Here is a 20,548-nt window from a genome sequence, read left to right as displayed (position 1 = left end):
CTGACAGGTATATATATTTATTATGTAATGACTGATGACGGACCTGCTGGACACTGTCAGCTCAGCAGCACCGCAGACTGCTACAGTAAGCTACTATAGTAGTATGTATCAAGAAGAAAAAAAAAAAAAAAAAAACACGGGTAGGTGGTATACATATACAATTATATATATATTATATACAATTATATATATATATATGGGTACGGAAGGATGAGGTACTTACAAGCGACCAAAGGTGTCGAAATAATAATGTAAAAGCCAGGTGTTCAATAAAAAATAAAAATTAAATTTATTCTCAGAATACAATGCACTAAAAAAAGGGGGGGGGTGTTATATATAGGGTATATAGTTATTTTAAAACTTGTAAACAATTTTAAAAAATGCAACCTAATCAATAAAATCTGGTATAAAAGCAGCAGAGTTGAGGCTAAAAAGTTGTAACACATATACCAAAAATCAATGAAAGGTCCATAGAAACAAGAGCAATAAGTATAAAAACAAGTACAAAAAATGCAGGATGGGCATGAAAAAGGAATAAAAAATAGGTAAAAATGAAAGAGAGGTAGCTTAACTTCAATAGTGGAGGTATGTTCAGAGTGGTACCCAACGCGTTTCGTCCCTCATGGACTTCATCAAGGGGTAATGAGAGGCTAGAGACAGAGCATATTTATACCTCCTAGCTGTGGGAGGTGTTAGCAACATCACTTCCTGTTTGTTAATTGGTGAGTTGCTGTGGAGGTATTAAAGTACATGAATAAACACCTAGACATGTAGTGAATGGAGTAAGGGGGCCAAATAGTATATTCAATTGTGAAAACGATATTGCATGTAGTCATAATAACGTTTGTAACATAAAGGACAACAAAGTCCGTCAACTTCCGGTCCGGGCTGGGTGGAACGTCATCTCCGCCCCACTTCCGCCCCTCTTCCGGTTTGGATTGTGTCCGTTGTGCGCATGCGTCGGCTCGGCGCCGTGCGATGCGGATAGCTGGTGTGCTTTCACTTCTGTAGACGGCGGCCATCTTTTTGGTTATCCAAGCTTGGTTGTAGTCGGCGGCCATCTTTTTGGTTATCCGAGCTTGGTTGTAGTGCTGCTGCGGGGACCATCTTCAGTGTACTGTCCCTTTGATGGGCGGCGGCCATTTTTTGGGTTGTCAGAGGACGGAATGAAGAGCTGATGTCAGCGATATTAATCTGCTGCAGTTTGCATATGTCAATGTTCGTCAATTATGTTTGGCTGTGGGTACATCTTTGAGGTGGTTTTGCATAGGTGATGCATCTCCCCGGGGGGTACATAAAAACGAAAATGATAAAAGGCATGTAAATAAATAAATAAATAAGGCGTCTGAATAGCTGAAAATGGCATTTAAGAAGGATCATACTCAGAATAGATGGGCTATGAATTAACTAGAAGAGATACAGATACATAAAATGTGTAATGTAGTTTAAATAAGAGCGATAGAGGAGCGAGTAGAAATTACGCAGAAGGCGGGTAGAAATTGCGCAGGAGGCTGAAGTAATGTAGATAACAACTAGGTCGACATCACGGAGGAAGTGCCCATGGTGATGTGAGCAGAGCATTATCCATGATTTTAAGAGATATCCCAAAAGGCGAAAACTACCTCAGCGCCTCCGGATTTACAACACCCGGTCTCCCAAGGGGGTCTCCCATCCTTGTACTGACCGGGCCCAACCTTGCTTAGCTTCCAAGATCGGACGGTGTTGGGCGTCCCCAAGGAGGTATGGTTGTAATGTATAGGGCTGAGTAGCCCAACACCGTCCGATCTTGGAAGCTAAGCAAGGTTGGGCCCGGTCAGTACAAGGATGGGAGACCCCCTTGGGAGACCGGGTGTTGTAAATCCGGAGGCGCTGAGGTAGTTTTCGCCTTTTGGGATATCTCTTAAAATCATGGATAATGCTCTGCTCACATCACCATGGGCACTTCCTCCGTGATGTCGACCTAGTTGTTATCTACATTACTTCAGCCTCCTGCGCAATTTCTACCCGCCTTCTGCGTAATTTCTACTCGCTCCTCTATCGCTCTTATTTAAACTACATTACACATTTTATGTATCTGTATCTCTTCTAGTTAATTCATAGCCCATCTATTCTGAGTATGATCCTTCTTAAATGCCATTTTCAGCTATTCAGACGCCTTATTTATTTATTTATTTACATGCCTTTTATCATTTTCGTTTTTATGTACCCCCCGGGGAGATGCATCACCTATGCAAAACCACCTCAAAGATGTACCCACAGCCAAACATAATTGACGAACATTGACATATGCAAACTGCAGCAGATTAATATCGCTGACATCAGCTCTTCATTCCGTCCTCTGACAACCCAAAAAATGGCCGCCGCCCATCAAAGGGACAGTACACTGAAGATGGTCCCCGCAGCAGCACTACAACCAAGCTTGGATAACCAAAAAGATGGCCGCCGACTACAACCAAGCTTGGATAACCAAAAAGATGGCCGCCGTCTACAGAAGTGAAAGCACACCAGCTATCCGCATCGCACGGCGCCGAGCCGACGCATGCGCACAACGGACACAATCCAAACCGGAAGAGGGGCGGAAGTGGGGCGGAGATGACGTTCCACCCAGCCCGGACCGGAAGTTGACGGACTTTGTTGTCCTTTATGTTACAAACGTTATTATGACTACATGCAATATCGTTTTCACAATTGAATATACTATTTGGCCCCCTTACTCCATTCACTACATGTCTAGGTGTTTATTCATGTACTTTAATACCTCCACAGCAACTCACCAATTAACAAACAGGAAGTGATGTTGCTAACACCTCCCACAGCTAGGAGGTATAAATATGCTCTGTCTCTAGCCTCTCATTACCCCTTGATGAAGTCCATGAGGGACGAAACGCGTTGGGTACCACTCTGAACATACCTCCACTATTGAAGTTAAGCTACCTCTCTTTCATTTTTACCTATTTTTTATTCCTTTTTCATGCCCATCCTGCATTTTTTGTACTTGTTTTTATACTTATTGCTCTTGTTTCTATGGACCTTTCATTGATTTTTGGTATATGTGTTACAACTTTTTAGCCTCAACTCTGCTGCTTTTATACCAGATTTTATTGATTAGGTTGCATTTTTTAAAATTGTTTACAAGTTTTAAAATAACTATATACCCTATATATAACACCCCCCCCCTTTTTTTAGTGCATTGTATTCTGAGAATAAATTTAATTTTTATTTTTTATTGAACACCTGGCTTTTACATTATTATTTCGACACCTTTGGTCGCTTGTAAGTACCTCATCCTTCCGTACCCATTTCTAACCCTCTAGGCATATGTACCAGTGCCTATATATTTTTTGAGGTCCATAAGCTGACGCCCTAATAGCCTATAGGGAGTGTCCTCCAGGTAACATATATATATATCCCTTGACAATTAACTCAGAATACTCTCCTTCCTAATACTGTTGTTTACAAACTTTGACACTACTTCTGTGGCGCTACCAGCTTCCTTTGTACACATATATATATATATATATATATATATATATTAAACTGGTGGTGATTAATTAAACTGGTGGTCAGGTCACTGGTCACACTATCAGCAACTTGCAAGTAGTACTCCTAAGCAGACAATCACAATATATACTGGTGGTCAGTGTGGTCACAATGGCATATATACTGGTGGTCAGTGTGGTCACAATGGCAGTGTGGCACTCTGGCAGCAGAGTGCCAGCAAAAGTGTGCACTGTACGTTAAAATATGTACTCCTGCTCTCAGACTCTAACTGCTCCCCACTGTCTCCCCCACAAGTCAGATATACACTCACACTATCACTTCAGCAAGTAGTAGTACTCCTCCTAATGCTCCCCAAAATTACTAAAGTAAATAATACTGTGTCTCTCTCTACTCTAGTCTCACTCTCTATAAACAGAGAGGACGCCAGCCATGTCCTCTCCCTATCAATCTCAATGCACGTGTGAAAATGGCGGCGACGCGCGGCTCCTTATATAGAATCCGAGTCTCGCGATAGAATCCGATCCTCGCGAGAATCCGACAGCGGGATGATGACGTTCGGGCGCGCTCGGGTTAACCGAGCAAGGCGGGAAGATCCGAGTCGCTCGGACCCGTGTAAAAAAACCTGAAGTTCGGGCGGGTTCGGTTTCCGAGGAACCGAACCCGCTCATCTCTATCATACACCCCTAAGCTCATTTACTGTTAACCTGGGTCAGCTGCTGTTTAGGTGTGTTGGTGACTGTCTCACTTTGAAAGCCAGAAGTCAGTTGGCAGGTGAGCTTTAAACCAGGTAAGCACACTTGTGTAGTTGTGTTGATGACTTTCTTGCCCTTTAAAAGCCATAAGTGTGGTAGGTAAGCTGTAAACCAGGTACAGTAAGTACATTTTCCCTATGAGACAGCAGTAGCCAGTTTATGTGATAGAGTAGGACTTGTGGTGAAATGGGGTCCTGTGGATTGGGATGCAAACAAATATCCAGTGTAGAAATCATAAATCAAAACCCCAATATTTATTCAGATGAATACTAAAGCATTAAGGTGACTGAAGCTGATGAGGAGTGTGCAGGGTCCACTGTATATGTAGATTTGAGTACGGTGATAACAGCCCACTGCACCCCAGTGAGTGGGGATTATGTGAGTGCACCCCTCTCCTGGGAATGGCGAGTGCAGTGGATTCTTGTGTTTGTATATATATATATATATATATATTTATTTATTATAGATGTGCGGCGGGCAATTTTCGTGTATTGAATTTTGGTTTTGGTTCTGGTTCCATGCTCGTGTTTTGGATCTGGCTGATCCCTTTCATGTTTTGGTTTTGATTTTGGATCTGGCTGATTTAAAAAAAAACATAAAAACAGCTAAAATCACAGAATGTGTGGGGTACTTTTGATGCTATTGTATTATTAACCTCAAAAACATTCATTTCCACTCATTTCCAGTCTATTCTGAACACCTCACACCTCACAATACTGTTTTTAAGCCAAAATGTTGCACCAAGGTGGCTGTATGACTAATCTAAGCGACATAAGTGTGCGGCACAAACACCTGTCCCATCTAGGAGTGGCACTGCATTGGCAGACATAATAGCACTAACCAAAACTAGTCCCCAAACAGCACATCATACAAAGAAGTAAAAGAGGTACAATGAGGTAGCTGTATGACTAAGCTAAGCGACATAAGTGTGCGGCACAAACACCTGGCCCATCTAGGAGTGGCACTGCATTGGCAGACATGATGGCACTTAAAAAGATTAGTCCCCAAACAGCACATCATGCAAAGAAGTAAAAGAGGTACAATGAGGTAGCTGTATGACTAAGGTAAGCGACACAATTGTGCAGAACAAACACCTGTCCCATCTAGGAGTGGCACTGCAGTCCCACTGCACTAACGGCGGATACTGGAGGCACATCAAACACTAACTTAGCTGTCAAGGCCTCAGTTATCCACTTTGCAACAGGATGATTGCTGTCATATTTCATCTTCCTCACAAAGGACTGTTGGACAGTCATTTGTTTAGTTGAAGTAGTACAAGTGGCCTTCTAACTTCCCCTCAGGGATGACGATCGACTCCCAGCAGCAACAATAGCAGCAGCAGCAGTAGGAGGAAGCGGTATTTGATCTTTTCCTATTTTATCCTCCAAATTTTTTTTCTCCATTATTTTCCTGGAGTTATATGACCAAATGCAGCACAGTAGAGAGTACCTCTACACTACACAGGGCAAACCCTGTAAGAAATATTTAGATTAAATATTAATAACACCTTTATTTGGAGTAAATAATATACAGCACAGGACAGCATCACTGAACTTATATGGCAGCACCACTGGACTGGACTTATACAGTAGTACCACTAGACTTATACGGCAGTACCACTGGACATATATGCCAGTATCACTGGAATTATATGGCAGTACCAGTGGACTGAATTTATACGGCAGTAAGACTGGATTTATATGGAAGTACCACTGGATATTTATGGCATTATCACTGGAATTATATGGCAGTACCACTGGACTGGATTTATACGACAGTACCACTGGACTTATACGGCAGTACCACTGGACATATATGGCAGTATCACTGGACTGGATTAATACGGTAGTACCACTGTACATATACAACAGTATCACTGGATTTATTCGGCAGTACCACTGGACATATACGGCGGTATCACTGGAATTATATGGCAGTACCAGTGGACTGAATTTATACGGCAGTAAGAATGGATTTATATGGAAGTACCACTGGATATTTATGGCATTATCACTGGAATTATCTGGCAGTACCACTGGACTGGATTTATATTACAGTACCACTGGACTTATACGGCAGTACCACTGGACATATACGGCAGTATCACTGGACTGGATTAATACGGTAGTACCACTGTACATATACAACAGTATCACTGGATTTATTTGGCAGTACCACTGGACATATACGGCGGTATCACTGGAATTATATTTCAGTACCACTCGATTTATACGGTAGTACCACTGTACATATACAACAGTATCACTTGATTTATATGACAGTACCACTGGACATATACGGCAGTATCACTAGAATTATATGGCAGTACTACTGGACTGGACATATAGAGCAGTACCACCTAACATATACGGCAGTTTCACTAGATTTATTCGGCATTACTGCTGGACATATACGGCAGAATCACTGGACATTTATGGCAGTACCACTGGACTGGATTTATACGGCAATATCACTGGACTTATACGTCAGTATCACTGGATATATATATATGGCAGTATCACTGGACTTATATGGCAGTACCACAGGACTTATACAGCAGCACAGGGACACCACCACTGGACTGATGCAGGACAACACAGCACCACTGCAATGGACTGGACTTATACAGCAGCACTGGACATATGGCAGCAGAGGACACCACCACTGTGACTGATGCAGCACAAGACGCTAACACTGTACTGATGCAGGACAACACAGCACCACTGCAATGGACTTATACAGCTACACTAGACATATGGCAGCAGAGGACACCACCACTGTGACTGGACTGATGCAGCACAAGACACTAACACTGTACTGATGCAGGACATCACAGCACCACTGCTCTGGACTTATACAGCTACACTAGACATATGGCTGCAGAGGACACCACCACTGTGACTGGACTGATGCAGCATAAGACACTACACTGGACTGAGCAGCACAAGACAGCACTGGAATCGCCACCCCACTTTTCCGCACAGACACTGAGGATGAAGACACGTCCTCTGACTACACTCTCCAATTCCAGAGTGAAAATGGCAGTGACGCATGGCTCCTTATATTCAATCCAAAACCCGTGAGAATCTGACTGCGGGATTATGACGTTTTGCCTCGTTCTTGTTTCCGAGTCAGGCGGGAAGTCCCGAGCCGGACTCGGATCTGGGCTTGGGACGTGATGTTCGGTAGGGTTTGGTTCTCTGAGAACCGAACCCGCTCATCTCTAATAAAAATGCACCTTAGTTCCGTTCACAGCATGGCAGTCACAATGGATCGCATTAGCAGACATCTGTCCAAGATAACTGCATGGATATGTGTAGAGGAATGAAGAAAAAGAGCAGAAGAAAGAAGATCAGCAGAGAGACAGGCTGCACTTGCACAAAAGATCCAAGGACCTGGCCGTGCAGATGATGGACATGCCACAAAAGCTCCAGGACCAGGCCATGTAGTTGAATATGTACCAGGGCCCAGTACCCAATAACAACAATCCACAGAGGAACCAGGGCTAAGTATCCAGTCACAACAATCCACAGAGAAACCAGGGCCTAGTACACATTCACAATAATCCACAGAGGAACAAGGACTCAGTACCCAGTCACAATCACAGGAAAAGCCTACAAAAAATTGCAATCCCCATTTGGCAGGAGGGAGTTAGATATTCTGGTCCATCAGGCAATGGAGAATATCCACCATTGGCTCAAGAACATGGGGGCTGCATGTGGCGTAAAATTACTGATGTGGTGAATGTGAAGACGCCCATCATCCGCACTTCATGAGTGGTGAAAAGAAGGAATGCATGAAGGGTTCTAATGGGCTTTTCTTGCTTCCCCTATGTGATTATTTGCTAAGTGACAAGTTTTTGTGTGCATATGCATACTGCAAATCTCTTGAGGACAGTGTGTATGGGTAAAAGGACAAGTAGGCGTAACTCATCTACTCTAAGGGTTGTGCTTTGGTTTGGATAGAAATAGTTTAAAAATTGGTAGATATATTGGATATAATTTTTTTTCAAATGTAAAAGAAAGTTTGACATAACATTAGAGAATGCACCAGGGACTTGTAAATAGTGTTTTGATAATACTTTACAAACATATGTTGAATATGTGTCCTCAATATTATAACTTATTTTAGATGGGCTGACTTTAATTGCCAGCTGAAGGTGAAGATGGCTGCACGGCATGCGAGGGGGACATGTGGTGGGTGTTTTCCTGAGAGTTTGTAGCAGGTGCATTTCTAGAGAGGAGGAGGCCCATGTGCAGGTTCCAGCTGGCCTCCTCCTCTCTAGCCAGCAGTGCTGTGTAGACTCTTGGCACTAGGGTCCATAGGGGACTCAAGCGCTGTTCCAGAGTCTACAGCACATGCGCAGATCTCTGGGAAAATGGCACAGCGGCCATTAATTTACCTACTGCGCATGTGCAAAACACGGAAAATGGAGCCACGCCATTTTCCTAGTGATTTCGACAGCAGAGCTGCTGCACTGTGTGACTCCGGAGGGTAAGTATTTCTATTAATGGGTGCAGGGTGTGCGGTGTGGGCCCCCTGTTCCCCGTGGGCCCATGTGCACTGCACACACTGCACCCATTATAAATACGCCAGTGGTTTGTAGCACACCACCATGGAGTAGCAGGCCCTTGAGGTGCATGGCCGAAGAGGTGGTGGCAAGCATGTCCGAGTTGGACACAGACATGCCTGCCCTTGAGGCTGTGTATGCTGAGCCAGGTAATTATGATAGTAAGATTAAACACAATTTTAGGGACATGCAAATGCTACTTTCTGTTTATTTTTCTATACATTTTCAGAACAGGAGGTGCAGCTCACACAGCCTGGGAAGGGGAACTCAGATTTGCTGTCTGAGGGTGGGCCTGACTCACCACCACACATTGAACAAACTGCTTCCCCCCACCAACCATACTGGAGCTTCTGTTGGCCATACAAGAGCAAGGCCAAAGAAGAGATGAATTCCAAAACAGATGTTCCTGGAGCTCACCTCAACTATCAGGCCACGCATGCGTGAAGTAGCCACCTTTCTGGCTCTCATTGCCTAAGGCATGCAGAAGATCGCATCCCTCCAGACCCAAATTCTCAAGGCCCATCAGCTTGTCTGCACCATCCCTTAGCCCTGGCCAAGATCAAAACACCTCTGGCCAAAGCACTGGGAGATCTACTTGCTGAACCCGTTCACCTGAAGTCCCCCTTCATCCAGAATACAAAAAGGTGTTGTTAAAATGAGTTGCCACATTGCCACAAGTTGTTTGCCCCATTGCTTGAGGGATTAGAATGTGCAGATCGGATTGTGTGCAGTGAGAGGTAATTTCTATGTAGACATGTGAAAATTCCGCCTGCAGCCCAAGCCATACACACCACTGCACACCCAACTTCACGTCCCTCTTATCAGGTCTGCAAAGCCACAACCCCCACACTGCCCCTGGCATGCCTCTATATTGTTGCCTGCGTGCGTCCACATTTTCTTTGTATGTCTGCACATTTTTCGCACATTGCGTCCTGGCACATGCGCAATGATCGGAAGCTAAAAGTTGCCTCTTGCATTTTTATTTGCAGCAGTGATCAGGTCTGAATTAGGCCCTATATGTGATATATGAAAGCTAGATAAGCTTGTACGCTATTAACCCATTATCTATATACATATACGCATGCATGTTCATAACAAGGAAGCCATATTAGCTAGCATGCTATCCAAGGACATACTTCAGCTAATAATTGGCCCTGACATGTGTAAGTGTTTGCACACGTCACATGGAGAGCGAATGGACACAGTGCATGGGGGCTTGTGAGTCAGGGGGCATGTACTCATGACTTGAAACAGACACTTCAGGGTGCGTGGGGGCAGGAGCGTGCAGCAGAGCTCACAGGGGTGTGCTGTGAGTCAGGGGTGTATGGACTCATTGTACACCTCAATTTTCTTGGAGACGCACACTTCGGGCAAGGGGCAGCCAAACCAAACAGCCAGAGGTTAAATGGGTAGTTCGGCCCTGATGCTATCAACCCTTTATATGCTTGCAAGGAAAATCCTAGTGCATATTAAGTATCCAAGATTATTGTTGAAAATAATATAGCAGCTAATTAAATAAATTCACCTTGAATTTTTGTTGGTTTTTAATTGTTTTTCTGTTTATTAGGAGACCACAATACAGCATAATGATACAAAGCCAAATTCTGAAGAGACAATGGACCTAATTCAGACCTGGTTGCAGGCAGGCTATTCTATGCACTGCTGCGACCAGGTAATCGCTGCCTACAGGGGAGGGGGTAAACGCAGTGCAGGGGTGCAATGGGCTGTGCAGCGAGCTGGTCATACAATAGTTTGTGCAGTCTCTGCACCGCTCAGGACTTACTCAACCACTGCGATGATCCTGGATGGAGCTGATGTCAGGAACCCTCCCTGGAGATGGCCAGGCACGCCTGTGTTTTCCTGGGCACTCCCTGAAAATGGTGAGTTGCCGCCCATGAACGCCTTCTTCCTGTTAATCTTCTTGCATTCGCCGCTGCAAATGCTTTTTTCATTCCATCCGCTACTGCCTGGCGACGGTGGCTGACGTGCCTGCACATTGCGGACCATTCGCTTGCGCTGTTCATACCCGATCGGGTACGGCAAGCAACTGTTTAGAATTGAATGAAACAATTCTGACAAAATATGAAAAGCAATCTATTTTAACAATTTTATGTAGAAATAAAAAAAAGGAAGAATAAGAATAGAGGTGATTTTTAATTGTTTTTATAAATATTTTATTATTATGTGAAAAGATGTACCAACCAGTGTGAACTAATTCATAATATTGCATGTTTTTCTATTTTTTTTTAGCAATAAACAGTTTTCTAGCACTTATTGTTTTCTCTTTGATTCTTTCACTGTTCTCTCCTTTCAAATCAACTTCACAAAATAGTATGCCGCTCTCCCACTTCTTCCAATCCAGTTTACTGATTATCTCCCTCCCCTTCTGATTTTTGACTCATTTCCCTCTTCTCTTTATATCAACCTCTTTGATAAAAACATTGCCCACCTTGCAATCCAGAAATATCACCCAACCCTTTTTTTCTCTCGCCCTCTTTCTTGTGTACTCAGTAATGCCAGAGTGATGTGCAACAGACATACCGTAGCTTAAGTTCATGATTAATGATATCTCTAATTTTCTTAACTTTGCTATCCTCATCTGACACAACCGGCATACTGCTCTCTCTTTGTAATTTTGTCCATTTTCTATAATCCCTGACCTGACAAGCAACAAACTGATGATTCTTTATTCCCATCTACATCTTCCAGATTATTTGCCCTGAATCTTCCCTCTCATCCTCCTTTGATGCCCTCCCTATCTGCCTCTTCCATCCAGTCAACATTTGCATAACTAAACCAGTCTATGAATTCCTTGATCATTTTGCCACTTGGATACCTTTCTTTTTCTCTTCTTACCTTCCCTCTCTCATCTTGGGGACTTTAACATCTCAACTGACAATCATTTCTGAACCTACTGGCCTCCAAACGTCCCTCTTTTTTTTATTCTGAATGGGTCTATAGTAAGTCGGGGAATCTCCTCTCTCATCCATGTTGATGTGCTGTCTCTAGCTATAAAAATTAGCTTTCCCTCTGTCCGTCCTCATTCTCCTCTCCTGTACCATCTTTCCACCCTCTCCCTTCCACCCTTCTCTAAAAAAGCCCTGACTAGGAGTAGCTTCAACACTATTGAACTAACCACATTGATATTCTTTCTGCCCCAACGAGGCCGTATTATTCTTTAATTATGCATTTACCTTTGATCTAGATATAACTGTCGTGGTTGCTGCTATTAATCATTGTTGGTTACCACATAAACTATGACAAACTTTACTTACCTGCTACCAGGAACAAACTGTCCCACAGGGACAACCCTACTGCAAGAGGTCCTACTCCCTCCTCTGTTGATCAGGTTCTAGACTGTGCAATTGTTATACATTGTGCATATGCTACATTATCCTGCACAGGACTACAGTGCATTGCTGTTATTAATCTGGTGTATTATGCATACACTAGCAGTATTTACTGTATATATTTATTAATGGGACCATGCCATGCAATTGCTAATGGTTAGCCAAGCCTCTATGGGGATTGGAAACGCCCTCTTTGGAGGCTGGCCACACCCCTAAGCATGGGTCACTACCACTGCATTCCCCGAGTGGGCCTGTCATGCCCCAGTCCAACATTGCTTACTATCTTTGCAATGTTCCTCTGCCACTAAATTACAGTCAGTGATGTCACAGTGTTTTCTGCCACTTCAAACTCTTGCTCTCATCGAATAGTTCTGCCATGTCAACCTTAACTTCCCTGTCAGATTTTCTGTCTCTCCTCACCCTCCCTTGTTCTGTTCTTGACTTTCAACACACTTTACCTCCAAAATCCACGTGCTACTTCAGAGGTGAACGCTATTGTTGCAACCTCTACATCTTTGTATGCAGCTGCTACGTGACAACATGTTAACTCCTTAGGAGGCGTCTTGTGTAAAACGATGCCTCCTGTTGTCAGTTGAAAATGTAAGCGATCTAGGTTCTGGGATACAATGTGTTAACTATGGATACTGAATAATTTAAAAAAGGATAAGCATTCATTTAAGTTACAACAATGAAAGCATCTAAGTAAGTAACAAGTTACGCAAAGTTACAATAATTGCAAGAAAAATTAGAATACGTAGCTCTTATCTCTGATGTTTCAAGATTTGTCCCAGATGATGGTAATCAATTAAGTAGTTTAAATAATGAAGATCAGTTGATTCTCCAGGGTACTTCATAATTGCTTTGTCGTAAGTTAAAAGCTGAATGGGATTTGTAGAAGGCTATGGCGGTCATTCAGACCTGTTCTCACGCAGCAATTCATTGCTGCGGTGTGAATGGGTCGGGATTGTGCTTGTGTGGAGCCCGCAATGCGCACATGCGTTGTTGCCCGGCGACAGCCATCACCGCGCAGTAACACAACCAGCGGAAAAAGTGATCTCAGCGGCGATCGCAAGAAGAATTACAGGTGGGAGGCGTTCTGGGGCGTCAATTTACCATTTTCTTGGCATGGTGAGGTGAATGCAGGTGTGTCCATGCATTTGGAGGGCAGATGGCTGACGTCAATTCCGGGACCTTCGTCGCTGGATCCGTCGCACAGGGTAAGTAAGTATGACCCTGGTCTTCTTTTGCACTAAAAAATGTATTGCATAGCAGGGCTGCACAAGCGTTTGCAGCCTAGCTATGCAAAAAAAATCCCTCCCCATAGGCGGTGTCTAGTTGATCGCATGGGATTCAAAAAGTAGCTTTGTGCAATCAACTTGGATTCAGGGCTTATATCCACTGCAGACAAAACTAAGTTCGAACAGAACTGATCTGCTATGTGTACTGTAAGTGTATAGGCTTTATAGCCCTTCTGTAAGATTACTATCAGTCTCTTAACAGATATTACTTTCAGGGTTTCAGACCATTTTAACCTCATCCTCTTCCACCTGTATTTCTACAGTGGGAGTGTGGTTTTATTACTGCACTCTACACTACAAGCCTCACTGTCTTGCAAACACAACCTTTCAACAAACTGCTAAGTCTGAGGGTCACACCTCTCTACTTAGCATTCACAAAAGCTTTGCTTTCTTTGTTGGTGTTGCCCAACTTCTTTTTGTTAAGACACTCTATTCCATTTGCCTTTGTGAAAAATGTCTTCTGTTAAAGCTCCTCCCTAACCAACTGCTTCTTTTCTGTTTTACCCATGAATCTACTTTACCCCTTTATCACTTTACAATATAGGTTACCCAAGTATCTGTTTATGGCCCTCTACTCTTCTCCATCTACACCTCTTCAATTGATGATCTCTTCAGCTTTTTTGGCTTCCAATATGACCTGTTCAATGATGACATCTAACTGAATCTCTCATCCTTTCAACTCTGCCCTTTCTCATGTTTAATGTTTTCAATTGTCTTTTGGGCAACCTGAAACTCAATAAGTCCTTCCCCTCATCTCCCAGTCCTTTAAAGGTGGTACAGTCTCCTCTGTCTCTCAATGTACTGTGTGTGAATAATCCTTAATGCCTCCATTTCCTTTACTCCCAACACTGAGACCTTCCTTGTTCCTGTAGAATTCACTTCTGCCAATGCACCAGAATTTTGTCCATTATCTCTATAACTAATAACTAAAGCTTTTATTCTCTCACTCACCATATCTGGTCTCAATTACCATAACTGCTTTCTTTCTAGCCATACTATATCACACTATCAATCTATTTTACATGCCCAAATAATTGTTCTTTCTTGCCACTCTGATTCAGTCTACCCTCTCTGCCAATCACTACACTGGTTCTCTGTCACCTACAGTACATTGCAAGTTCCATCTCCTTATTCTGATCTACAAAACACTAAGCCACTCCTTTGTCCTCAAACACCCACTATGACCAGAGATTGGGTGGATTCCCAGTTTTATTTTTCCATAAAAATATTTATCTAAAGTAGCAAATGACAGTAGCCTATCTTAATACAAATCACAAGGCATGGTATATATCCTAATTTAGTCATACGGCTCATACGTGGTGGACACATCTGTAACTTATTGCCACCTACACTAGTCTCCAAGGCTTCAAGCTATCAGAATAAATCTCTACTGTCATTCCTGTTATCCTCCAGTCTTTGATACCTATTCAACTCCCCACTTAGTTCTACACTAAGTTTGTCTGCCTCTTCCCTATAGGATGTAAGCTCTCATGAGCAGGTACCTACCTAACACTTCATCTCTGCCTGACTATTTCTCAAATGAATGCTCTGGCATACAGATGTAACCATGTTCATCTTTGCTTTTTGCATGGTGCGCTGGTCTGTGATTATTTGTATCTGGCGATCGCTCCTTTAATTCCTAATGGAATTAAAGGAGCTAATGGAGCAATTGCTGGCTATCAATAGTCAAAGCCCAGTGTGCCATGCAGAAAGACATCTTGCAGCATTCTACATCTCAGCAATGATGAGCATGGCTACATCTGTACCTCAAGTGAGTACTACTTATCCCTTTTGCTCACATTCTTGTCAATATTTGGTTCTGCAATCTTATATTTTATTTATACTACTGTAGATATCCTGATTAAGGGAGGCGTGATGGGTGCAGTGGTCCAGGGTCCCCCACACATAGCTGTTTGCAGCTGAGTAGTTGTCACGCAGCTGCTCAGGGAGCAGTTTCCACCATAGCTATGTGTACCAGATGCAGTACCCAGATGTGGAAGAATAAGCAGGAGGAGTGGGGTGTCAGGTGCCACCGCCAGCTGCTGTGTGTGTTTTGCAGCCTCTTCCTCCTCTGGTGCTCCACTTTCCGCTCTCACATTGCCGCTCCTTACAGCAGTGTGCTGCATCCTCTCCATTCTCTGGTTCTCTGGTGCTGCTCCCACATCACCACTATCTGCAACAAAGGTCAGACCTAGGGCCCCCACACACAGCAGATGCATGCTGTCCTGTTCAAGCAGAGAGGGGGCTTTCAGTGTGTGTGTGCGTTTCAAGGTGGAATAGGGGGGTGCTCAGGGGTGGTTTTCAGCTATTTTAATAGCATGGACCCTCACAACCTTGTTGCCCCTCAGCCCCCACCAACCTTAATTTGACTCTGATACTGTACATCAATTTATTTTTGTCTGGTTATTGTACAATTTTATGTTTTCGAATTACATATAATATTGGATGTCTGCATATTGTCTGCTCATTGTATTCTGTGCTCACCCCTTAACTGGCATCAGTATTAACATATAGCCTTAATGTTGGGAGTGAAGGAAAGAGTGAATTTTAGGATGTCAAAGAGGCAACAGACTTGAGGGACAGAAGATATGGTCATGTTATCACTGGAGGATGAGGGCATATCAGCATATTATAATATACCTAAGATAAATGTAAAAAAATAGCAAACGTTCTTGCAATTAAAAATAAACAATATTCAAATTATATTATTTACATAAAAAAACTGAATCTTATTTTATATCTTAATGCATGTACAAGATCCCAACATCTCGGTGCAATGACAAATGTCCTCCTGGGTACAGAAAAGCTTTTAATGGAGGATTCCATGTCTGCTGCTATGACTGTGTCCCGTGTTCTGAGGGAGAATTTTGTAATACAACAGGTAGGAATGTGTTACAGTATATACATAAGATAGATCAACATATGAGAGTAAAGATTTTAAATATACATACTGTCTAATTGTTTTATATTGAAAAGATCATGTGTATGGTTTTATGTTACATTTTAGATTGTGAGATCTGCTATAGATGTCCTGATGAAGAGTGGCCGGATGAGAGAAGAGTGAGATGTGGACCCAAAATATATGACTTTCTGTCCTATGATAAGGACATTGTGGTGCAAATATCTGCAGTAACAGCTTCATTGTTCTCTGCCATAACATTATTTATATTAGGGAACTTTATTTATTACTGGAACACCCCAATTGTGAAAGCCAATAACCGGGCTGTAAGCTTCATTCTCCTGATTTCCATCTTGATGAGCTTCCTCTGTGTGTTCTTGTTCCTTGGCCGGCCAGTGGATATAACCTGCAGACTCAGACAAATGTCTTTTGGGATCTTCTTCTCCACAGCTGTCTCTTCTGTATTAGCCAAGACTGTCACTGTCTTTATTGCTTTCAAAGCCACCAAACCCGGCAGTTCCTGGAGGAAGTGGGTAACACTCAAAGTATCTAATTATGTGGTCATTGTGTGCTCCTCTGTCCAAGCTCTCATCTGTGGTATCTGGCTGACTGTTTCTTCTCCCTATCAAGAGTATGACCATCACTCCTATAAGGGAATGATCATCATTCAGTGTAATGAGGGGTCAGTGATTGGGTTATACTCTATGTTGAGTTACATAGGGATACTGGCATCTGTGAACTTTGTTCTGGCTTTCATGGTGAGGACCTTACCGGACAGCTTCAATGAGGCCAAGTACATCACCTTCAGCATGCTGGTGTGCTGCAGTGTCTGGATTGCAATGATCCCGGCCTATCTGAGCACCAAAGGGAAATACATGGTGGCTGTGGAGATATTTGCCATACTGACCTCATGTGCTGGAGTTCTGGGCTGTATATTTTTCCCAAAGCTTTATATTCTGCTTATAAAACCTGAATTTAACTCTAGAAAAACAATACTGGTGAAAAACACTTTATAAACTATCAGATACTGTACTTTACCATTATACCATACAAAACCTGTTGTTTTCCTTAAACTTTGCTTAATTATAAGGCTTTGCATTGAAAATGGTTTATGTAAATAAGTATAGGAAGATCTGGATTTAGTGACATGGACAAAGGAAAAGGGTGTATACTGTATGTATATATATATATACTGTGTATATATATATATATATATATATATATACACAAAAAGTATCCCAGTGTGCTAGTGTGTACAATACTGTGAATTCAGCACATAAACAATTCTGGGTGATTAACACCATGACGGCCAGTCAAATCATTCAGTAGAGTACGGATCTTACTTATGGAGGGATCAATACAGAATATCCTGAAAAGAACCCCCTCACAAAAGAAATATTACCCAAAAATAGACAGCCATTAGTACTCAATTTTTGTTATTCAGAATATCATTTATTCACTTCATATAAAAATAGTATGCAATTCATACATGTACAATATAAAATATGTATAATACAACACCAATCTTTACATGTTCATGTCAGTATTGAGGAGTTGGAATACAGTACACCCTCACCTTGATAGGTGTGAACTTAGGATGAAATTCTCATATACACATACATGATCAATGCAGATTGGTGAACCCTACGCGTTTCGTATCAATGACTTCATCAGGGGCAAAAGTCTTTAAAGAGTGAAAAAATAATACATAATTTACAGTTGGAAATTTGAGAAGTGGATATAAAAAGGAACTCAGCAATGTTTAGATTACATACCAAGTTCGAACACAAATACTTGTGATAAGGAATTTATGAGGAAGTTAATTCTTCAGATAGGAAAGGGAATTCAAAATCTACTACAGGTAAATACAAATTAGTCAGATGGAGCTAAACTCTAAATTCTAATGAATAAATATATAGCGTACATACCAATACTAAACTTGCATGTTTCTTTAGATTCTGTGACAGAAATTTTTTAAAACGAAGATAAAAAGCGACATCATAATATGTCCTAAAATGGTCAATTCATGTTCAAATAAATACTGGGGCCAAAGTCTCATATGGTACACTTTTTGAATTGTTATTGGGAACTAAAAATTCAATATCATATTATAGTCCAACTTTAGACAAAACTAAAATTTATCCAATAGTCCAAATATACATACATAAAACATTAAGGTACATTTAATACCTATTACATCATTAACATTAATGGCAGAAAAGATGGACAGATCCATTAAATAAATGTTACTTACAATCTCACAGGATTATGTGTGCATCAGTCACCAGTCAAAAGAGAATGACTGGGATCCAATCTAGGGTTATTTATACCTCCATAGCTATGACATCACTTCCCTTTCAGGTAATATATTAGAGATAATGTGACTTTTCCCATTCTGATCCATTTAAAAAAAAAATATTATTTCTCTGCGCTATTTCAGCAGTATGTATAACCAAAATAGAACCTGAAAACTGTGATTCTGAGCTTTAACGGAACATTAATGAGACAAAATCCCATGATGCATAGCATTCCCCTGGAGTGCAAGGCACTCCCCTTATGCGTTCCAATGAACCGATGGAACGCAAGAGGAATATGCCACTTTAAACAATGTTTTATAATTTAACCACATAATCATTCATCCGATGTGCTCTAATTGATAGTGGAGCTAACTGCCGCTTTCTCTAGTGAGAAAACTTCCTGTTTGCACTCCATTCATCCCGGTGCTGGAGCGCAACCTGGAAGTGCCACATATAATGATAATAAACTTATCTCCTTAGTATTTGAGCTACCAGCAACATAATTCAATGTATTTTCCACTATGTGATAATAGTGTGTATTCTGTTATATGATAATAAGCTTACCTCTTTAGGATTCATGCTACCAGCAACATAATTCAATGTATTTTCCGTTATATCATGAGCGCTACTAAACAAATGTAGTTTACACACAACATAAGTGTTAATTACTGTGAGGTAAGTGATGGTGAACTTTACATTTAATATTATTTCTTAAATTCAAGTGTATAATGATTGCATTTAATTAAATAAAAATGTTGGTGTCAGAATATCAGTTATATGACACTAAAATAGCGACAGTAAAAAATATTTCATAAAGTATAACCCATATTGAAAATGAACTGCAATCTTCTATGCCCTCTTTAAACGTGGTGGAGAGTGCGGTGGCAGCTTTTAAAGAGTACCTGATTGCTGGATCTGCACCAGGGACATTGACCTTGAGGGGGACAGTCCGGACCTTTGTTCCGCCACAAGTTACGTATTTTCCTGATTCATTACAACTGTGCTAATTCATGCGTCAGAGTACATGTAGTTTTATGTGTTGTTTATACGGTAAATTGTGTTGTGTCCTTTGGAAATAAATATTTGAAGGAAATTCCTGGGTTATTGAGACATTCCTTCCCTTTGTTTCTTTCTCCCGATATCCCCATTGCATGAATTTGGAGGATCATTAAGTGATAAGGGAGGAGGAGGAGAATACAAAGAGGAAGAGAAGCGATAAAAAGATACCTTTATGTGAAATACAACACATGGAAAATAGTAAGTTGGGTACGCCCAATATCGGTTCACCTTCCTAAATTTCGGTGTAAAGATACCTTTATAGGATTTATACAGCCTTATCTGTAGTAAGTAAGGTACGGTTCTGTACCACCACTTTATATACCTATCATGGTGGTGACCCCTTAAAGGAAACGTACACCCCTTCGGAGTGAATTTCAAGAACAAAATAACTTTTTTGGTCTTTCATCCTAAGAAGATTACGGTGATGGACCCACCTTGTTTGGTTTATTACGGGGGTGGATAAGGAAGAATTTCCATCTTCAGACTTTATTACAATTTTGTCCCCCATCTCTCCTTTTGTTATTTCCTCCTACTCTGAACGATCGAATCACGGGGGATCGGAAATTCAAGTCATCACGAAGAAGTCGACAACACCAGGCCGGCTTGAGCAGTGAACACACCTAAGGACTGTTTTCCTAAATATAGGAATATTGGCCCCCATGTATGGTGACTTTTTTCATTTGATTTAAGTAAGCACTTTCTGTGGTTGTTTCCATTTTCATTTGTGAACTTTCTTCTTATGGTGAATGTATGTATGGTGCGTCCATCTTATCTGCCATTTTCCATTTCATACACATCATAACATAAAAAAGGAACATTTTG

At 41.7% G+C, this 20,548-nt stretch overlaps 1 protein-coding gene and 1 pseudogene across 1 annotated transcript; one reads left to right on the top strand and one right to left on the bottom strand.

The window, feature by feature from the left end:
* Positions 1 to 1,635: 1,635 nt before the first annotated feature.
* LOC134943086 (5S ribosomal RNA) lies at positions 1,636 to 1,754 on the bottom strand (annotated as a pseudogene).
* A 14,465-nt stretch (positions 1,755 to 16,219) lies between these two features.
* LOC135052892 (vomeronasal type-2 receptor 26-like) lies at positions 16,220 to 17,386 on the top strand. Its single transcript, XM_063957452.1, has 2 exons — positions 16,220 to 16,352; positions 16,479 to 17,386. The coding sequence occupies exons 1-2, from the start codon at positions 16,220 to 16,222 to the stop codon at positions 17,384 to 17,386; spliced, it is 1,041 nt and encodes a 346-aa protein (XP_063813522.1).
* Positions 17,387 to 20,548: the final 3,162 nt, after the last annotated feature.

The sequence above is a fragment of the Pseudophryne corroboree genome, chromosome 1 (assembly GCF_028390025.1).
Source record: "Pseudophryne corroboree isolate aPseCor3 chromosome 1, aPseCor3.hap2, whole genome shotgun sequence".
In the NCBI taxonomy this organism is placed as follows: domain Eukaryota; kingdom Metazoa; phylum Chordata; class Amphibia; order Anura; family Myobatrachidae; genus Pseudophryne; species Pseudophryne corroboree.
This window is presented reverse-complemented; position numbering and strand designations above follow the sequence as displayed.